The 21713-nt window shown below is 41.6% G+C and overlaps 3 protein-coding genes across 3 annotated transcripts; all 3 read right to left on the bottom strand.

Moving 5' to 3' along the window:
• Positions 1–1024: 1024 nt before the first annotated feature.
• On the bottom strand, positions 1025–1955 carry LOC117739665 (nucleoredoxin-like protein 1). Its single transcript, XM_034546136.1, has 3 exons — positions 1762–1955; positions 1467–1610; positions 1025–1349 (listed from the first exon to the last, which is right to left on the bottom strand). Exons 1-3 carry the CDS (start codon positions 1953–1955, stop codon positions 1025–1027), a joined length of 663 nt encoding a protein of 220 aa, XP_034402027.1.
• A 2633-nt stretch (positions 1956–4588) lies between these two features.
• LOC117739587 (nucleoredoxin-like protein 1) lies at positions 4589–5537 on the bottom strand. Its single transcript, XM_034546097.1, has 3 exons — positions 5302–5537; positions 5107–5196; positions 4589–4973 (listed from the first exon to the last, which is right to left on the bottom strand). Exons 1-3 carry the CDS (start codon positions 5535–5537, stop codon positions 4589–4591), a joined length of 711 nt encoding a protein of 236 aa, XP_034401988.1.
• Positions 5538–9194: 3657 nt separating this feature from the next.
• Positions 9195–21683, bottom strand: LOC117729411 (procollagen galactosyltransferase 1-like). Its single transcript, XM_034530425.1, has 12 exons — positions 21133–21683; positions 16743–16853; positions 16530–16647; positions 14897–15031; positions 13361–13565; positions 13139–13258; positions 12287–12363; positions 12094–12200; positions 11518–11650; positions 11071–11198; positions 10322–10528; positions 9195–10211 (listed from the first exon to the last, which is right to left on the bottom strand). Exons 1-12 carry the CDS (start codon positions 21483–21485, stop codon positions 9941–9943), a joined length of 1965 nt encoding a protein of 654 aa, XP_034386316.1. The 5' UTR covers positions 21486–21683; the 3' UTR covers positions 9195–9940.
• Positions 21684–21713: the final 30 nt, after the last annotated feature.

The raw sequence follows: 21713 nt of genomic DNA, 5'->3' as shown, positions 1-21713 counted from the left end.
GATAGAGGATGAAAGACTAATTATGTTTGTGCATATTATTTGGTTGGGGTTTTAAACCCTAACCCTCTGCTGTGTGTCCCAGCCTCCTTGATTGTCCACACCTGGCCTCAATTACTCACCTGCCCCTGATTAGGTCAGCTGCCCTGCCCATTTATATTCTGCCTGGTTTTCCCTGTTCCTCAGCCCGATTATCTCCATTCACCACTGTGTGTTCGTGGCTGTTCCTACTATTTGCTCCAAGGAAGATAACCTCCGGTCTTCCTATAGTCCATCTATATAGCCCTTAACTAAAAGCCTAGTTTATGCAGTTGACACGTGCAAGGAAGTGTGCACAGACTAAACACTGTCCTGAGTATGAAAAGAGGATGAGTCATGTCAAAGAAGATCACTGATTATGTAGAAAAGCCAGTTTCCATAATAAGCCATAATTTCCCTTGCCTGCCTTTGAATAGCCCTGATTGCTTCTTGTGTAGCCTGTAAAGTGCAGCGAGACTTCATAAACACTCAAAGCACAACAGTCACCAACAAAATTATTTTAATGGCGGTGAATAATTCATTGATTTTTAGATAACAGATGACGTGTTTTGATTGGATGGTACAAATGATCAAGTAAAAGTTCATTGCATTACAGAGCCGTGTCGTTGAAAATGGGGAAATGGTTGAAATAATCTCCTGGGTGTAATAAAACAAGCCATTATGGTATTTCTTGGCTCAGACATGACCTTGGCTTTACTCTTGGCAGCTTTCAAAGACATTAAAAACAGTCAATTCTAAGCTGAGGTTAGCAGTATTTAGTGCTCCATTTTGAGAGATTTGCATTACCTTTTATTGGTTGTTGGCATATCACACCATTTATATAAAAGATATGTCTGCAGCAAGGGTAAGGGTGAGAAATGTCAGTATTGTCTGTGAAAAGGTTTTGTTTGGTTAAACAGAACCGTGTCATGTTGGCAGCATCCTCAATCAATCAAATCATGGCAACTTTTGAGGAAACCCCACCCTGTTGTCCTCCTCTTGGTCTCTATCACCATGGCGACCGTCCTCCATCCACCTCAGCATCTTCCCTTCCACCTCCACCCCACCCTTTGCTCTTTTTCTTCTTCTCATCTTCCACCTTATACTTCCACCTCCTCACAGGGTCAGTCAAGCTGTGCATGGACTTCCCCTCAAAGTCCTCGCTGATCATAAAGTTCCCGTCGATGATCTCTGCTGCCTCCTGACAGTTGCGGTAGCAGTCCGGGCCGAGGCACAGTATTTCCTCCGCTGCATTAGGGATGAGGATGGAGCAGTCGGGACGCAGCACCACCACTGTGGGCAGCTCCTCCACATTAAACATGGCCTCCAGCTCCCTGTGGACACACACACATTTGCATACAGCTAATTAATTTAATAACAGCAATGTATATTTACATTCAAATAATCCACCAGCAGGTTGTGCACACAACTAACTGGCCAAACCCACACACCTCCTGTAGGGGTCCTCGTAGGCCAGGAACAGGCACTTCTTGGGCAGCTCTTTAAGGAAGCTTTCTTGCTGTTCCTCTGACTGGTCCAAACTGACAGATGAAGGGAAAAGTAAGATCACGTTGCTGGGAGATGCAGGCAGGTAGACTGGAAACCCTATCCAAATGTTGCTTTGAATGTATATTCCTGCCTTATGTTTAGGTTGGGGGAAGAGCATCTGACTGGATACATTTGGGGTTTTGAACGTTTGTAAATAACAACCTCATAATGTGTGAGTGTTGTACCTAATGTGCAGGAGAATCATCTGTCAGTCGTGTGAAGAAGTCGGTGAGCGTGGGAGCAAACTGCTGGCAGCTCTCACATGCGGCAGATGCAAAGAAGAGCATGAGGATGCGGTTCTGCAGGCGCATGACAATCTCTTGTTCTGAGTCCATCTCGTCCTGGTCCTTGTTGTTCTTCAACAGGACTTGGTCAACAAACAGGTCCACCATAATGGAGTGTTACAGGAAGGAGGACGGAGGCTTAGGAAGCACAGGGAGTGATGAACAAACAATGTATACGCAATGGTTTCACAGACAATCATTAAGAAAACACAACATAGTATACAGTATGTTGAAAAGATCAAATACAGATGAGGGTTTTAAAAGGCATTCTTATCTATGATAAAGCACACACTAACAACCAAAACACACATGAGAACTGTTTGAAAAAGTTGTATCAAGCATACTATTATTAGATGACTCTGCCCTATAAATTAGCAAGTATGTTTCCACTCAGTCAGAATTACAAGCCTCCCATTAATCATATGGCCCATCTTGCTTGCTGTTAAATCGGATAATCTTCTCAGTTGCTTACTTCTCACAAATATTATCTCCCCTTGAGGCCGCAAATCCAAAAAAGAAAACAGCTTTCAAAATATAGTTTTTTCTTTTCTTTTCAAACTCGGCCGTACTTGAATCAGGTCCCAGCCTGACACTTTATATCACGTTCCCTCATTAACTGTGTCTCCTTCACCTTGACGTCTGTAGCTGCTCACTCCCTCTTCCTTTGTGTGTCGGCGCTCCACCTCCCCTCCTCTGTCTGGGAGGAAGGGATTGAAAGACAAGGTGACAGAGGGACAAGAGACATAAAGTGCTCACAGTGTGTGCGTGTGTGTGTGGACGTGTGTGTGTGTGTGGGGGGGAGAGCGGGGAGGGGGGGCATAGCAATTACAGCATGAGAGACTTTGTTGGAAAAATAGGAAGACATTAATGAAGTGAGCCTCAGTGAGACCTTTATTATTCAGTAACTAATAGAGGAGCAGAACCACAGGGAATATCTGGTTGGTTGTTTGGTGATAGTTTGATTCACTCTGCAGGGAAGAGCCTGATATGACCATGAAGCCACAGCAGAGACACACACACACGCGTGCGGACACACACGCGCGGACACACACGCGCGGACACACACTCGCGCGGACACACACACACACACTATAGTTTGCGTAAGCAGAATATTTACTTTATTTTATTGCTTTTTTTAGACACAATAAAATCATATTAAACAACATAAATATGTATATGCATGTATATTTGTAATAACAAAGTAAGAAGTTGGTTTAAGAGACACGCCATAATTAACATGGCAAATACAATGCTATAAATAACGGACACACGGTGCTTGGCAAAATATTGATTTAAATTTTAAACACCAGTAGGCACCTGTGCCTACATTTATTTTATAGCTGCAATTAATAAAAAAAATTGGCCATTTAGGGGCAAAAGAACCCACATCCTGCAGACACGGAGCTATAAGCCAGACTTATAGGCTTATGTACGTGTACATGTGATGCTTCTAATGACAAACTGATCACTTAGTTACTTGCACATATACGACAGTTCCCGTTAACTGAGGCCCGTGTGTTCACTCTGCTGGTGTCTTGTAACACATTCATTAAGCAGGGAAGGAGCATGACCATGTAGGCATTTAAAAACCAGCTTTAAGCTAGAATAGTTTATAAAGCTTTCAAAGCTGAACATATTGTGTTTTTGCAAGATATGACAATGGTGCCACCTCATTGGTTTTTTGTCCATAATTTTTAACGTCTGGTTATACAGTGATATGATGGGTTGTTTGTGAGGCTTGTGACCAGGTAGTGATGCAGTATGATAGGTGTGAAAATATCATGGCATGCATGTAAAGCTGGGCTGTACTGAATGACAGATGCTTTCTGATGAATCTGAAGCAGTTGAGATTTGATTTAACTTTTTTGCTGATATTACGCACTTGTTTATCAAGTCTTGGATGTGAGTCGAGGATGATTCCTAAGTACTTCACATTGTCAACCTCACTGATTACCTTATTGTTTATTTTTACCATGAATCTTGCATTTTTATGTCATTTACGTATTGAAAAACAGATGGAGTCTGCTTTTTTTACATTCAGCATTAAGTGTGAGGACGCAATACGGAATGTAAAGCGTCAGTAAGCTGATCAGCGGCCTGGCTAGATATTTTGGCTGATGTATAAATAACTGTATTATCGGCATACATTTGGCAGCCAATATACATGCTAAATAGCAATGGAGCTAGAACCAACCCCTGAGGTATCCCCATGCTATTGGCACGGATGGTGGACTTTTCCCCATTGACTCTCACACATTGTACTCTTCTCTTGAGGTACGAGTCAAACCATTGCGAGGCAAGTTTGAGAGTTTGAAGAAGAAAAAATAAATATATATATATATATATATAAATATATATATATATATATATATATATATATATATATATATATATATAGTTCGCAGTAACGGTCGTAGGATTTTTCTTATGATGAGCGACTCAATCTTATTTAATTCCTTTCAAAGTTTTGTGCAGAACGGCAGTTATGTTATGCTTGTACATGCCAATACCTCCGGCAACACAACAGAGGAGCTCCTTTCAGTATGCATTTATTTAAGTTCTGCCCCACATGGCAATGCAGCCAGAATGTTTTTCAAAGAGCCTGTAAAGAGGTTGGAGTATCAGTAACAAAGGATTAAGTATTTAGGAGGCTGGATTTAAAGACGTAAGACAACAAACACAAGACTCTGCCTTTAATATGTATTTATATATGTGTTTTTTTCTTTGGTCCCTTCTCTTGTTCATCTTCTCCGGCATGTTCCTGTATCTCCCTCCTTTCTCTTACTATCCCACGTTGCATCTTTCACATCCTCCTCTTCCTCGTCCTCACTTCTATTTTTGCCCTTCCCCCATAACTTCCACCATTGCTTCTTCCTCTTGTCGTCCACGGTCTTGTACTTGAGTCTCCTCACGGGGTCAGTGGCAGTTCGCATATTTAGGTTGTCGAACTCCTCATTGAGCATGAAGCTCCTCTCAATGAGCTCTGCTGATTCCTGCCAGTCTCTGAAACAGTCACACCCAAAACGACAGATGTCCTGCACAGCATCTGGAGCGAGGACGGAGCCGTCAGGACGGAGGACCACAACTGTTGGTACGTCCTTCACCTTAAACTTGGCCTGCAGTTCTCTGACAAGCAGAACAACACACATATAGCAATTAACATGACATGTTGTTAAATTTGACTTGAAATTTGAAACATACACTCAAACAGGTTTGACCCCATAAAAACGACGCAGACTCTCTGCTTCTCTTCACCTACTTCCTGTATGGATCATCAAAGGCCAAAAACAGAACCTTTTTGTGCAGCTCTTTGAGGAATCTATCCTGCTGAGCCTCCGACTGGTCCAAGCTGGAGAGAGGAGATGGATGTGGAAAATGTATGAATGATAAAACATGTGTGAATGTGACTGACATGTGTGCATCAAGGAGATAAAGGGGAAAGAAAAGTAGAGACCTGACGTAGACGAGTGTAAGCAGTTTGGGGTATTCAATGTATGCAGGATCTTTCAGTCTTTTGAAAAAGTCATTCAGAACAGGCAGGAAGTCCCGGCACTTGCCGCACTTCGCAGATGCGAAGAACAGCATCAAGATGCGGTTTTCGAGGATCCCGATTATCTCTCGTTCGGTGTTGAGTTCATCCTGGTCCCAGTTGTTCTCCACCAGAACTCGGTTTAGGAACAGGTCCACCATGATGGCCGGAAGAGTAAAGGCCCTCTGGGGAGACAGGATGATGAAATACAGATGCATATGTTTGTGTTACAATTTAAATGTGTTATCTGTATCATGCTTCAGTTCATTGCACTGCATCCAGAGGACAAAAGCTACACTGCTGGATATCTTTAAGAGATCATCTGAGACTTTCGGTGCAGCCTCAGGAATTTATTTCTTCAATGATTTCCCAGAATGACTTTCAATACTCCACAGAGTGTGAAGTCATTGCACTCAGCGGAGATCTATATATGTGTTTGGGAAGAGAAGTAGCAAAAGCACTTTTGGAAAGAGTATGGATTTTCTTTTCTTCACATTGTGAATACACATATTGTGGCTGCATTGCATTACGGTGCACATTTTGATTTTGGTTTCAAAACATAGGTATTAAATATTCATGACTAAATGAGACAAACATCTAAGTTTGGAAAAAACATCTGTTACTTATTAAAAGTTTTGACATACAATAAATCTGCTTAATCTATAATGTGTGGGTGTGGTTGGATCAGATTTGATAGACTTTGGCAGCACAAGTAAATAAAACCCCGTAACTGTTTTTATTCAAATGTTGCTTAACACAAACAGTTCTGGCAGATTCTCACGTAGGAGTCCATCACTTGTTGGCAAAGACATGTTTATACTGTATTTCTTCTATTTCTTCTATGTTCATCCAGAACAACAACAACATATTTTTCCCACAAAACACATCTGTTTTGGTGCAGCAGAGGAAGCTCTTCAGAGAAATTAAGAACAAAAGTAGCTTTCATTATCATCACAATTAGCAACTAGTGAATACATGAAAATACATGAAACTACAAGAATGAAGGTTTCTGTGCATTAGAGAGTAGAGAGGCTTGTAATTGATGAGCGATGTTGTTTAAGCATTTTCTTTAAATGCGGAGAAAACATCTATTCAATTCATCATTTTGTCTTAAATAGCCTGCATGTGGACAGTTATTATGGTTACAATATTTCTACAAAGGGACAAAGTACTCAACAGGTTTTCAGATATAAAATGAAATCTGGGCAATTGTCCACTTGATCAACAGACTATTACGGTTTTAATTGTCTTTTGTTTCTATTTAATAAAGTACTCCATTATTGAGTGGATCACTCTGCAGAAATAAAGTGTGTTGTTTGATTGGTTGAGTTTTCTGTAGCAATAGGAAGGAAAAAAAACAGAACCAAACGGAAAGAAAGGTCGAGGAATGTAACCACCTATTTTAAAAAGGTTTAATATATACCTATTTTTAATTAAAGGTTCCCTTGGAAAGGTTTGGTGGCATCTATGTGGTTGCAATTAACAACCAACTGAATAGCCCTCTGCTCATTCCTCCCTTTCCAAAAACCATGGTAACGCTATTCATCATGCTCAGAGGCCATCCTTATTATATTCACACTATTTTAAGAGCAATGGAAGTTTGGCGAAAACACGGTTGTGCACAAAGTGAAAATAAAACATGCAATATGTTGGACTCTGTGAAGAGTGCTCACCATGTAGATATGAATGGCTCATTCCAAGGTAATGAAAACACCACCGTTCTCAGTTTCAGGGGATTATACATTGTTATGAATATCATAATATATTTCTGATAGATCTCTAAGTGATGCTGCTCATTGACAGACTGATGTACATTTGTGTGTTGTGACCTACTGAAGGACATCCAGTCTATAAACTACATAGTTATTGAAGACAAAAGTCATCCATAAAACAACAACCCAACCAGGATGAATCAGTCCTTTGTGGGATGCTGTTTTCCAAAAGCAGACTTATGGCTCAGAACAAAAAATACATTTTGTATATAGAAATAAAGTTCAGGCCTAACATCTCTGAAATGTGCTTTATCTGACTCGGCCAGCCTGTATTTCACTGTGGCAGCAGTCGCTGCAGGCTGTGAATTGACAGCGATAACCTCACAAATTAGATTTGGCTCTCCGGCTCTGAGCTGTGCCAGATCTATTTGAGACTACAACTCTGGATGGAAACTTCCAAGACTGTCAGAGAAATATGTTTGAAATTGAGCAGCATTGCATCTTACCTGGAAAAAAAGAGGATTTATTGGAAGACTCTGAAAGGTCAGATCTTAAATCCTACATTTGGAAAAGTTATTTCACATTAATCCCATTCACTTATTGGAGCTCAGTCGAATACACCTGACATATACTAGCAACACTGTCTTGTTTTGTTAGTTGCTAATTTAATAGACCATCAATTTTTGTATGAGCGGTGTCAGCCGCATATACCACAAGTAATTTACCTCACCTTGAAACTCGACTCCTACAAGAAAGAAATATGTCCAGTTCCTCCTCACTTTCAAGCCATTTTTCTATTTCTTTGATTTGCTTTCTTTCTTCCTTTAAATCCTGTGAAGTTTGTTCCGTCTTGTGCACCTTTCACTGCCTCTTCACCCCCGTCTTTACCGGGCACTCTGTGGTCTACAGAGGGAGATTACAGATAGCTGGCATGGCAGTGCTGTAATTCAGGGGCAAAGGTTGCTCCTGTGTGTGTGTGTGTGTGTGCGTGTGTGTGTGTGTGTGTGTGTGTGTGTGTGGGTGTGTACTGTGGGCTTTTAAAACTCCAGCTCAACAGTAGCAATCTTATTACTTAAAGGGGAGGTGGAAGGGAAGGATGAAGTAAAGGACAAATTGGATTGCAAAAGGAGGACTGACATGCAGGTTAAATGGTAGAAAGAAAGACAGACAGGAGACACATAAAAAGGACAGATGTGTTTTATGCGTTAGCATCAAGTGAAGCCTCCTAACCGCTGCTAGTTGTAGTCTCACTAATTACAGATGTCACTCATTTACCCCTCGGAGCTTTTACTGATTCTTTTGCATCCTGTCATCAAGAGGATTTGACAGTCAGGATGCGGAGCTTCAAGGAAATTAACTGAGAAGGTCGATAGCTTGAGTTGAGTCTGGTTTAACTCAACCCCCAGCAGGTCCTACTGTAGAAAAGTGACTATTGATCTGCAGGGGCATGGGCAGAAAAATACCTGAGTTAATCTCAGAGAGGGGTGAGGTAAATATAGAGTAGAGAGAGAGTGATATAATAGGATTAGTCTGAGTCAGATATGTGCCACTACACACACACACACACACACACACACACATATATATATATATATATATATATATATATATATATATATATATATATATATATACAGTATATATAGACATGCCCATTAGCCCCAGCAGTTATGTGTTTATATAGAGTAATAATATTGCTAATTAGCTGAACTAAATATTACCAGTGAAACATTGCATGTTAGCTTGCTGAGTTAGCATTTAGCTTAAAGCCCAGCTGTGCCTAAGAACAGCATGACAGAGCCTACAGTGTGGCAAGTATAAAGGGTAATTTCTCGAACTAGAGCAATCTCTTTTTTGTGTTTGATGCGTCATGTGTTAACAGTACATAGGGGATTATCTGTGTGAATACATTGGAGGAGAACTAATGGCGGCCTGCTGCTGCCCAAACTGACCATTATGTAGTGGCAGGGAAGGCAAACACCACCAGGCCTTGATTAAAAGAAACATCTCTACTGGGCTGTGGGACCTTCAGATCAAAGCTGCTGAACCCACAATGTGTGTCGGTTAGAGTCCAAGCTAAATTCAGTAAAGAAACATCACAACCAATCATTCTAAAAGTTTTTATTCATTCTTTGGTTAAAAATAAAAGACACTTGTTGAGAGAACTAAACATGGACAGTTACAAAGAAAATCTATATTCATTTGTTTTTCTGATCAACAAACAAAATGCAACAAACAAAACTGAAAGTTTGGGTTAAAACTGCATCTTGAACTCAAACACTGAAACACTAAACCAATATATATCTGTTATCAAAGTGTAAAAAGGAAAACACAGCTACATTCATGAGTGCAACATATGGGAAGTTATTAAAGTAACAACCTTACAGTCGATAGAAAGCCTTCACATGTAATCAAGAGATGTGAAGTTGTCCTTTAGAGACGTGTTACAGTACTAATCTAAACTAAATACTGCAACCTTTTCCAATTGTATACATACTTTTCTTTAGGACTTTATACATAATGTGATTTGGGATATATCTGGGCGAAATATTATTTAAAACATGTAACTACTATTGGACCAGGCTCTGGTCAAGGGATGAGCATTTGAATGCAATAAATAAAACAAAAGCTGCTCGGGGACTCGTCAAGACTCCGCATCTTCACCTCATCTCTGAAGAGAAAGAAAGATGGATAGAGAAATGGAGAAGGAAAAGCATTAGTCACCAACCCTGTGCCCATCTACTCTTCTTCTCCTGTGTTCTGGTATATTCTCTCCATCTTATCACAGCGTTGTTCTATCTCCCTCGTCCTCATCTCGGTTGGTCTCTCCTCCTCGCCTCCTCTCGTCTTCATCACAGCTCGTCCCTTGCGCTCCAGTTCTCCAGTTCAGACTGCAGTACGTCAGAGTTCTGGGCCTCGAAGCTCAGCTCCCCCTGCTCCTGAGTTTTCCTCGACTTGGCTCGGTCCCAGTCGGTTTCGACGGTCTCGTTGTCCCAGACCACCGATGTTTCCGTGTCACTGATGTAGCCCTGGTCTCCGGTGTAATGGGTTGGATACACCAGAAGCGGCTCGGCAGAAAACGCACGCAGGTCCCGACTCTCAAAGTGGTCCATGTACTCTGAACTGATGAGTCGGAGGACGTGATTAGACTAACAAGAGCGCCAGAGGACAGAATCAAAAAGACAGATAAGAGGGACAGATAGAAGATGAAGGGACAGATGGGTTGTACTTACACTGGATGTTTGTCGAACATGACAGGGAGGAACTCATCCACAGGAAGCAACTTGTTCAGGGGTTCGGCCCCGAGGAGCTTCTGGGCTCCTCGTAAAGACAGGAGGTAGCCTAGTGTCCAGTAGGAGTAGTCCGCCTCCACTAGATTGTGGATGTTTGGTACAGACTTCTCTTGGTGGTCCACCTGCATCCGCTTACGCCCAATGTAACTGTATTTAGAGTTTAAGATAAGAGGGACAATAACAATCACAAGCACTAAAGTAACACCGGCATTGAAAACAGAAAAAAGTCAAATCATTTAAACAAAATTATGCGGTCAGTTAATGAGCAAAGCACTGCACCATAACTGTTGAATTGATCAAAGATCTACGTACAATTCAAAACTGAACTGATTTTAGCATGTTCTATCATCTTTAGACTAAATCCATCGAATTAGACTAAGCAAATAGATGTTTCTAATAAATAAAAATAAATTTTGGAACTGGGAGACTGTCATGCCTATTCCCACTTTGTCGCTATGCAGAACAGTAATGGTACTTTTACTTTGTGTAAATATCTCCTCCTAATTAGCTAATATATAACAGTGATCAGTCTAATGTGAAAATGCTGCAGCATCTCTGTAGTGTGATGCTAAAATGCATAATTCCCACAAGAGCTTTCAGCACGTGATCATGTGTGACAGATGGATAGATTTTGCTGAAGGGGGATGATAATCCTGTCTTTTTACAACATGGTGTTTTACATCACTCACATGAGATCCCAGTCCAGCTTGTGTGTCGTCACCTCCTGCAGCAACGTCTGGAGACGTCGCTTGAAGAACACCTCAAAGCGGAGGTCGTCCTCGATGACCAGGGAGGTCTGCAGACTACGATCTGCTATCTGTTATTGTGATGGAAAAGAACCAAAAGTTGAATCTACCGTAAGTGCATTTTATTTTCTGATATGTTGTTGAACTAAACTGTGGACATGAAGACAAATCACCAACAGCAGGGTTCTTTTTGCTTAACAGAAACTTGATGAAAAACCTTATTCCACGAAAGGCAGTGCATTTATTGAAACATAAATAAAAAAAAGAGCTCATTACGCTCACCAAGCTGCCACTTCTCACACAAACTGAGTTACTGTGTTGTTCAGTAGTAAACGTTATCTACCGTGCACAGGTAGACCCAGAGGCCTCAGGCCTGCCCGAGCGTCTCACCTCCTTCCAGATGTTGTAATGAGAGAGGAAACAACCCAGTTCACCCTTAGTGAGGGGCCGACCATGATAAGGGTCTTTGTAACCCGGCAGCATTTTAATCCTCATTGACTCTATATCCGTCTTGTTCAGAGCTCTGAGGGAAAGAGAAGGGAAAACAACGAGGTGATAGATGGAAACAATAAATCATATGGATGTGATGAGTATGTATGTGTGTGTGTGTGTGTGTGTGTGTGTGTGTGTAAATGGGAAGCGAAGGGACAAACAGAACATAATGCATGCATACCTTACGAGAGGTTTTTCTATTCATTCTCATCATTTTAAATGAAGATCCTAATCAAATATGTAAAACTGTTACCTACCGACTGGAGAGCCGACACAGGAGCTATTATTAGAGCTACATTCTATGAGCTAAAACTATGTGGCTCAGAGAATATCTAATTGACAACATGCACCCGCTACTTTTTCCCTGGTTGTTTTTCTCAGCTCAGCCTCCCTACTTCAATCTACACCGCATGTTGCAGAGGCACAAATCAGGAAGACACAGGCGTTGGGGGAGGAGGAGGATGAGAAACGTACTTGCCATCCACAGCAGCAACAACCTTACAGCTGAGCTCCTGCTCATACAGAGTCCTTAGCATTCGCTCGCGACGGTCAGATCTGCGCACCAGATTTATCATAAACACCTGGGTGCACAAAGATGCAAAACCTCACACACACGCTTCGGTTACTGTGCGTGTTTCAGTGCGTGTATGCGACTTAGTGTGTGTACCTCATCAAAGCCCATCTTGTTAGGCTGCTTGGGAGGGAGAGACAGGAAGCTGGAGGGCTCCAATGGAGGATTTTTCACTTTCAAAAAAGAAAAAAGGGGGTAAGGTTACAAAGAGAATGTGAAATGTGGTGGGACAGGGGTTCACAAAATGTGGATCAGGGATCCGCAGGAGATTTTCTAAATCCACCATTGATTTTATACACTCAGCGGCAAACTCACGACAATGCATACAGTAACAAAGGGCAGTTTCATTTACCTTTACGATACTGTGAAATCTATTTTTTGAGACTTTGTAATGAAGATGTTGGGAGTCCCTGAATTATAGAGCTACAGTTTGATACATTGATTGTATTTTTTTTTAAATGGCACGTTTTAGTCCTCTCCTGTGGGCTGTAGGTTTTATCTGAACAGCTTTCAATGCTGCAAAAAAAAAATCTCACTGCCGAAGCATTTTAGCAAGAGTCATTATCTAATTAAGTATGTAGTGTTAAAGCAGAGGCGTATGGTATATTGCCTGGCTATGGTAATAGCTCTTTTCTCCATAACCTCGTAACTTCAAGCTCCTTCTGGAAAACCTGTCTTGCTTTTTCATGATGATACAAAAAAACATTCACTTCAAAATGTAATAAATGCAAAACCTGCAGAGCAGCACAACATGTCAGTGCGAGTTAAAGATAAAATCACAGTAACAGAAGATCAGTACATTGGCAACCAACAAACCTCCATAAGACAGAGACATAAGCAGGTGTAATCACAGCCCAGCCTGTGTCAGTGATTCACCACTAAGACTGTGAAACACAAAGAAATCATTCTGGTCTTTACGAGTCTTTGGTCTTTGACCTCTCGACTCACCCGTGATCTCAAGCAGAGTATGCACGAAGCTCTCCACCTCATCCTGCAGGGTATCGGAGGAACGCATTGGCACTGGGAAATACCCATAAGTCTCTTTGTTGCACAGGTACATCTGCACATCTGAGGAGATAAAAGCGAGAAAATAAAAACACTTGCGTACAGACATCTCTGGAAAGATGTTGAGCAGCCCTCCGGATAACAAGCCTGTTCCCTTTGTCTCACCTGCCATGCGAGCTGAGTAGGCAAAGACGATGACATCATCCAGGGCCCAGCTGTACGATGGGTGTGGTGGATAGAAAGCCAGCTGACGAGAGGCTTCTTTCTGTAGGTCCACTAGATAAGTGGAGTGGACCATCGGTACGGCGAAGCAGCCAAGGCGCTCCTGCTTACGGATAGGAATGTAGGCTGGTGTGCGTTTGTAGTAACCCTGCAGTGAGTGCACACAAACACTGTACGGTTACACACGGGTCTCTTGAGTCCAACTCTTTTCCGAATGAAATATCAAGCTGGGGAAGATTTGTCGGGGAGAACTTGAATATTATGACTGAGAAAATTGTCTGCTGAAAGTCTACACCTGTGTAACAGTTACCGGAAGAAGGCTTGACTGAAACTCCGTACTTTACTACTAAATTGCTAAGAAGAATATTTGTTTTAATTGTGAAAAATAAAAGAATGAGTGAATGAGACTGGGCAACACTGACAAATAGGAATAGACGATGACATTAGCCTTTAGGCTGCTTCAGGCCCATTAACTGCCATTGAAGAAAATGAGAGGACGACTCTTGGTGAGTTGGTTTATTCTGTGCTGGAGGATAGACAATGTCCATATGTCCACTCTGATTTGAAAAGAGGCAAAGATGAGTTCTTAAAGGCATCGTGTCTTGCATGTTGGCATAACTGTAACAACAGCAGTGTGTCTGCATATTTAAAACATCACGCTGTTGAATAATCTTTATTAAAATATGAGGCATACATCAATACAAGACACAGTGGCTTATAGTTCTGTAATATCTGGTAAACCCTGCAGAAACAAACAAAGAAGGTGGAGCAAATTGAACATAAAGAGCTGTGTGGCCTGTGTGCACCAGTCATATAACAATCTTTATGGAGAGCTAAATACTATTATATCAGAAAAGTTTAATTCACCTGTGAGACCAATCATTTACAAATTATATTCAGCAGAACATTCGGATTCGGCCCAGTAATCTGAGATGAAACATTTGAATACAATAAGCAACTCTACTCAGTCTTCAAATTGACTCATCGAAAGTGTGACTCATTAGCACAAATTTGATTTCCTCCTGCATAAGAAAAAAATAATGAAGTGTGAAATTCCCACTAGATCATATGTGTTAAGAAGGTGGCAGGAGCTCTATTATTCAACAGGACTGCATTAAAGAGAATATAGAGACGATGATAATGTTGATTCATCTTTACAGTCTGTTGGTTCGGTTTGTGTGTTAAGAGTAAACGGGAGGTGGAAACTTTGCCATGTGCTGTAAATATGTAAAGAATAAGAACAATGAGCTGCACTATGTTAACATGCTGTTCATTATTCTAGGCCCATGCAGAACATTTGTATAATATAATAATCTCATTCTCTATTTCTAAATGTTTAATCTGATTCCTAATGTCACCATGGTATTGTTAAATATTCTTATTGTAGCAGAATATTCATACCACATACCACATACACAGTGGATGTGAAGGTGTACCTGAAGCGGTTTCAACGGCATGACGACTAAACATCTCCAGTACCTGTGAAGTCATGCCGCACCAGAAGTTAGAGTACGCCGCTCTGGATTCCAGCATTGGTGCTACAATGGTCTTGTTCTCACTCATCAGTTTCCACAACGTGTCCGTATTGGTGAGCAGGTTGTCACAGTCGGCCACCTGCAGACGGAGGAGAAGGGCAGACTATCGACAGGACTCGCACACTAACGTGAACATGCAAGCGCAGACAAAATGTCCCCCGCTGTCACTGAATGATTGATCGGGCCACGGCAACACGGCTCGATCACAGAGGACTGTGAACATAATGTGCTGCTTGCTAACCGTTTCAGCCCACAGCCCAGGATTTAAAACCAGCCTGGCAGACAGAATGCACTTTGATTTGCGGCGGGTTGTTCTGCTCTCTGGTGTGTTTGGACGTCCAGAGAAGATCACTTTATCAAAGACTACAGGCAACATTTAACCCTTGTGTGTGATTACCTCCACGTGTCCCAGCAGAGCAGTCCAGTAAATGAAGGCCGCTCCCAGTCAACCTATATTCTCTTCAGTCTTCATATTTATCTACGCACTGTTAACAGTTTAAAGCCAAGTTCGTTCTTTAACTGAGATTATAAAGTGTACTTTTGGTACTTATTGTCTTTTATTTTGACCACTAATCAGAGGGGCTGATTTATCAGCTGGTATCATCTTATCCCAGATACATCAGTATTGGCCGACATGTCGGGCAATAAATTGAAAGAACTTGCCCGAGAGAATTGCCAAAAATATTTCTATTTAGAAACAGTGTCCGTATTGCATACTTGTTCTCAGTACACATCTTGGTCATAGTTTCTTTAACCAAAATTGAAGGAATCCTTACAAATGTTGGAAAAGAAAGAAGATATCAGCCATTTATAAATCAGGTTTTTTAAACTCTGGTTTTATGCAGATAATATTTTATATTCATTTTTTTCACATTTCACATCATGGTTATGGAAAAAAACAACTCACTGCTGACTGAGTGACAGGTGGGGTTGAAATCCTATCAAAACACCTGGTTAAAATAAACATTGAGGTTTATTGGAAAATAAAGATATTACTATCTCTACTATTTCTGGGTCTTAAAGGCGTGAGAAAACATTTTGACAATCTCTAAATCAGTGCCTGTGTTATATGAAAATGATTGTAACAATGGCAACAATACTCCCTAAAACATTACCAGTTAACTCTAAGTGGTAGAAAACATAATCTCCACCCCTCTCCTTCCCATTGGGGCGTTTCCTGCCTCCATCTTCTCCATTACTTTATTACATCAGCACAGCTCTTTATGCAGTATGTTGCATTATTCATAACACAAAGAAGCACTTGCATGTCACAGAGATAATCTCTGGGAGATTAGATTTGAAGACTAAATAGAAATCAGGACATTATAAATAATAATGTGCATTAGTGAGTAGCCATTGAAAATGTATATACATCTGAAACATGGCTTTATTCATTCACCATAGATGTTGTCTCTTTAATGCAGTTCCTTTTCTCTGTAAAAGATAGAGCTGTGCTTTCTCATTCATCTCATTCACCTTTACCATGTAGACGAAGGATGCACACATCTGACCCAGAGACATCGCTGAGAGGCTAACAACAGGAGGCTTATGAAGCTGTTGAGTGGGTGAGGACGTACCAGCAGGTAGTCGGCCCAGATCTCACGGGCGGTCTCCAGCGCTGCCTGACGCAGCTTCATTACGTGTTCATATCGGAGATTATTCCAGTGCTTAGGCCCCGTCTCGTCTTCAAAGGCACTGATGCATGCACAGACAGACCCATTAAGTAATTTACCACACACACACACGTGTGTGTGCGCACGCACACACACACACACACACACACACACTACCTGGGTTCATCTTCAGGTCTCCACTCCACAAAGTGATAGTCATTCTCCACTTTGATAAGCCAGTCTCTCAGGATGGCCGTGGTGTTGTCTATGTTGTGATCTGTCGCCACCCTGTGGGAGAGAGAGAGATGGAGGAAGTGGGAGAGAGAGAGAGAGAGAGAGGAAGTGGGAGAGAGAGAGAGAAAATGGGGCTTTTGTTAGGGCTGCACCGTTCTGATACACTAGCACGGTATTCGTCCCGGTACTGACCTTATCAAGTCTTGGCTGCTCCTGATAAAAACAGTTTCCTGACCACTGTCGTTAAAATTCAGCGATTCTACCTTTATTTGTTTGCATTGCACCATTTCAAAACAATAACTTGACATCAACATGTGAAGATAATAAAACAGCTGGGACTATCACTATTGGTGCCTTAGAAAACACTCTGCAATATGAACACTGTGCAATCCCTGTGCACGGTAATGCCTTATTCATAAATATCTGACAGCAGTTATTATTTATGTCACTCAAACTGCACTCTCACAACAGGGGCTCTATTGTTTTCTCGATCTCTATTCATTTATAGCAGTGAGCTAATGCCTCTGAATGAATAATGCTTCCACTTACAGGAAGACGTGATGTGTAGTTATAGGCTCATGTTCCCTGAAAGATCCCAATCAGTTGCCTGCATTGAGGTTTGCAGGTTTGACATAAGGTGGTGAAAAACCCTTAATGGTATTTTTAATCTCGTTGGTACTAACCAATACTTCCAGTCATTGGAATTGTGTTTCGATTGGTACTTCAGAATATGTCTGATCCAATTATTGTATCCTGATATAGCACATGTTTCTGGTAATTCAAGTCACTAACGATGTATAGATTAAACAACATTTTATATGAAATAGTTAGCAATTGATAGTTAAGTTATTAATCCGTCAAATGTGTAGAAGCATTGCAATTGTAAAGTCAGTAGTTTTAGACCATTGTTCAGACAAAACAAGCTATTCGTCCATACCACCTTGGTCATTGTATTATTGTAATTGGCATGTTTCACTTCCCACTGATATGTTGTAGACTTAACAATTAATAATCAATCAAGAAGATAATCAAGAACATAATCAAGAAATGAATCAATGATGATTTATTTTGTTTATTGCTATTTAAAGACAATAACTTGATATCAACATGTGAAGATAAAACAGCAGGGACTATCACTATTGGTGCCTTAGAAAACACTCAGCAATGTGAACATGATCAAAATGATTGACTGTGCAAATATCGGAGCTACTACACTCCAATAAGCTCATACAAGTCTTGCACGTAAAACAACCTTAAAGCTGGAATGAATAAAAATGTTGGGGCTATTTGAGGGCCGCAGAACAATCTCAAATCAGGGTATTGACAAATACACACAGATTACTGCTGCTTCAAGGATAAAACATATTTAAGACCTATCTGGATAAAACAAACCCTGGATGATAAAATATTGATTCATCATCCATCTCTACTGTTGGTCCTGTGAGGGTCTGGTTGTCATTAGAGCAGAGCTGCACATCACTAATGTCAGACGTGGACAAAGAAGAAGAGCACAGGCCAACAATAGGGGCTGATAAAGAGGAGTGGCGGCGTTCATCTGCTGTCTGTGTTATCACAACAAATCTCAGTTTGTGCCAGGGAGGGGCAGCGACACAGACAAAGCCAGAGAGAGGGAAAGAATGTGTAAATATGAGAGAAATGGATTTACTCCCAGCCCTGTCGTGTAGTGAGTGACAGGCGGCGTGCTGCAGGTGTTAGTTTCCCATCTGGCTGTGGTGTTTTAACACAGCAGTGCCGTCCCAACACCTACATGTGACCATCTCACCAATCCATCTTCCTTCTCCCCCTCTCCAGTCTCCACATTTCCCTCTCTGACTGCTGTGAAGTTTTGAATGAGCAGAAGGTAGCAAATAAAAAAAGGATTTATTCAGTATGTGCTTGCATGCCAGCAATTGAACCATGCCTGAAGGATAAGAGAGAGAGACCAAGCAGAGAAAGAGTCGGACAGATAAAGATGGAAGATTTATGGATTGATAATATCCATCCTGCATGGCCCTGCAGAAAACACACACACACACACACACACACACACCATTAGGCAGTCTGCATGTGTGTGTCTATGCTGTCACTTGCCAAGTACTCCATCTTAACCTGTCAGGATGATAACTGCAGGTATCGACCAGCTAGAGCTCGGTTTAAGTCTTTCGTGCATTATTTCAAAATCTCTTTTATCTGTTCCACTGAGGCACGAGATGTGTTGTAGATCAAAGCAATGACGCAGAAAACTGAGCTCATGTTGCTATGGACATAGTGAGATGCAGGCACCAAGGCTGTATTCGCTGGCTGTGATACAAGGGGAAAAATCTCCAACATCAGAGGCTGGTTTGTTTAAACACACACACAGACACTTGAATCGATCATTTGAGTACCAACTGAATAAAGTTGACATTTCCTCTCAGAATAGGCCCGCCACCCATGGATCAAACATTAAATTCATAAGAGTGAACGGAGTTTGGTTTGAATCGAAACAGTCCCATTAAACACAACTCTGCTTGAAGCTTTTGCTCTTACTTGCCTTTATCGGGTCACTTGGTTTCCAAGAAATATAATTTAACCTGTAAGGCCTGAATGCTCTTTGAAAGAGTAACTTTATCTTTAATAATAGTAAATCTAAAAACAGATCTACTGGCAGGGGCTCGACATGAAAAGAGGAAGTGAGCAATGCGGGAGAGAACAATCTGGAAGGCTGGGTGCCACAACGACCTGCTTCCTGAGGTTTATTAAGGGAAATCCATTTTTTTAACAAATTTTTGTACGTGAGCTGTACACGATTTTATTTATTTTAAACAAATTTTTTTTTTCCAGTCAAGGCTGCAAAACGAAGAAGTGGGACGGGAAGAGGGAGGGCCAGAAAATGGGAGGGTGGGGTAGAGGGGAAAAACGGAGAGACGGTCTGTGAATGGAACTTTTTATGGGCGCGAGCCTGCTGGTGCAACCCGCCCAACGGGCTCCGCTGCCGGGGCAGAGTCCCTGCAACACACGCTGCTCTAACTGTTACTCATTTCACCGCTGATTTGATTTGTAAAGTGTGGTGAGGTACAGCGCTCGTGCGTTTCCCTACATCTTGTTAATAATTACACAGCGGCCCCACCTGGCCAACACTAACAAGCGCACGCGCAAAACAGGCAGAGTTTTCCTCTAATGTGTCGAAAAGGGCTTGACGTGTCTCTGCTGCTGCCTACTGCGGTCAAGCCAGCGTCCACTTCGAAAAACACAGTCAAGTCAGCCCGCACGGTTTTTTTCAGTACACGTATATACTAGTCATTACGGTACGAGCTGTACAAATTGACTTCAAAATAAGACCACACTTGCGGTGAACGTGATATGATGAAATACGCCTTTAAATACAGATACAGTAATAGATTAAACTAATCATGAATTTTATGAATGATGAATAGAATAGAATAGAATAGGAAGGTAACTCTTCCAATATTGGGACATAAATGGTCTTGTGAACTGAATTGAAGTAAGCTCAGGAAGAAGATTTTGATAGGCTCTCAACTTGAAATGAAACATCAGAATGTCCTGATTGTCTCTGAGGGACATCCTGAGATGGTCTACTATGCATCAGAAGTTGAATGAGTTCATAACTATGGGCCATTCCTTTTTAAATATTATCTAAAGTTAGCCATAAATGGTCTCGTGAACTGAATTGAAGTCCGCTCAGAAAGGAGAATTTGACGGGCTCTCATCTTGAAATGAAACATCAGAATGTCTTGATTGTCTCTGAAGGGCATCCTGAGATGGTCTTCTATGCATCAGAAGTGGAATGAGTTCATAACTATGGGTCATTAGTTTTTAACTATGCACCATTTCCTTCTAAATCTAGTCTGAAATTAGAGACACGTTTGCTCATGAATGTGATTTTCTATCTTTTATTTTGAAATTCAAAATAAAAATGTCCCAATATTGGAAGAGTTACCTTCCTATTCTATTCTATTCATCATTCATAAAATTCATGATTAGTTTAATCTATTACTGTATCTGTATTTAAAGGCGTATTTCATCATATCACGTTCACCGGAAGTGTGGTCTTATTTTGAAGTCAATTTGTACAGCTCGTACCGTAATGCCTAGTATATACGTGTACTGAAAAAAACCGTGCGGGCTGACTTGACTGTGTTTTTCGAAGTGGAGGCTGGCTTGACCGCAGTTGCTGACTGGTATGAGCTCCCACTCACGTCCGATCACACTTTGTCGTACTTTACTGCCAGTTCTATTTTATGAAAACACTTTTCAAAGTTTTGACACGAAATAGCTGACAATACGTTAACAACGAAAGCTTATTTAAACGGTTTACAGCGACGGCACTCACCAAAGCGCAATGCGTTCCTTCGGGTAGTTGAGGCGCTCGATGGCTCCGAGGAATAGCGGCAGAGAGTGCGCCGAGTTGCGGCAGACGAGCGCCACGACAACCCGGGGAGCGAGGAGCGGAGACTCGGGGCTCCAGCGCTCCTCGGGGAAATACCCCCGGCTCGAGCCCGGCAGGAGGACGAACAGCAGGGCAGGCAGCAGACAGGTGACCCGGGGCATGGCAGGGGAGAGACACTCGCTGGAGACGCGGCGGTCAGAGAAGGACACGGAGGATGTGGACGCTGAGGGTCTCGCTGTTGTGTTGTGCCGACAGCGGCTATATGGCAGAGAGGAGCTGACTGACTTAAAGGGCATGTCTTAACTGGAACTTGGTGTTCTCAAAATAAAGTCGTTGGTGCACATTACTGTGCCTCTTTCAGATTGTTAAAATGAATCATATCTGGGAGTCCCTGATAGTTTAATTGTATTTCTTATAAATAACTTGCATCCTTTGAGGCCAAGGAGGGATGTTGGGTAATATGATGTCCTCCCCTTTAAGAACAGATCCAGCTGTAGGACAGATAGAAAGCAACATGGGCGTGT

This window comes from Cyclopterus lumpus, chromosome 1 (assembly GCF_009769545.1).
Source record: "Cyclopterus lumpus isolate fCycLum1 chromosome 1, fCycLum1.pri, whole genome shotgun sequence".
Classification (NCBI taxonomy): Eukaryota; Metazoa; Chordata; class Actinopteri; order Perciformes; family Cyclopteridae; genus Cyclopterus; species Cyclopterus lumpus.
The sequence above is the reverse complement of the archived record's forward strand: the minus strand, read 5'-3'. Positions and strand labels throughout refer to the sequence as shown.

What these genes read in the sequence shown, in the direction of transcription:
- LOC117739587 (XM_034546097.1), bottom strand. Translation starts at nt 5,537, where the DNA reads ATGGTGGACCTGTTCCTAAACCGAGTTCTGGTGGAGAACAACTGGGAC. An exon ending in CTTACACTCGTCTACGTCAG is followed by an intron (nt 5,197 to 5,301) that starts GTCTCTACTTTT and finishes TCCTCTCTCCAG; the next exon opens with CTTGGACCAGTCGGAGGCTC. An exon ending in TTTGATGATCCATACAGGAA is followed by an intron (nt 4,974 to 5,106) that starts GTAGGTGAAGAG and finishes TCTGCTTGTCAG; the next exon opens with AGAACTGCAGGCCAAGTTTA.
- LOC117729411 (XM_034530425.1), bottom strand. Translation starts at nt 21,485, where the DNA reads ATGCCCTTTAAGTCAGTCAGCTCCTCTCTGCCATATAGCCGCTGTCGG. An exon ending in ACAAGATGGGCTTTGATGAG is followed by an intron (nt 12,201 to 12,286) that starts GTACACACACTA and finishes TTGTGCACCCAG; the next exon opens with GTGTTTATGATAAATCTGGT. An exon ending in AAGCTGGACTGGGATCTCAT is followed by an intron (nt 10,529 to 11,070) that starts GTGAGTGATGTA and finishes CTCTAAATACAG; the next exon opens with TTACATTGGGCGTAAGCGGA.
- LOC117739665 (XM_034546136.1), bottom strand. Translation starts at nt 1,955, where the DNA reads ATGGTGGACCTGTTTGTTGACCAAGTCCTGTTGAAGAACAACAAGGAC. An exon ending in ACACGACTGACAGATGATTC is followed by an intron (nt 1,611 to 1,761) that starts TCCTGCACATTA and finishes AGGGTTTCCAGT; the next exon opens with CTACCTGCCTGCATCTCCCA. An exon ending in TACGAGGACCCCTACAGGAG is followed by an intron (nt 1,350 to 1,466) that starts GTGTGTGGGTTT and finishes GTGTGTCCACAG; the next exon opens with GGAGCTGGAGGCCATGTTTA.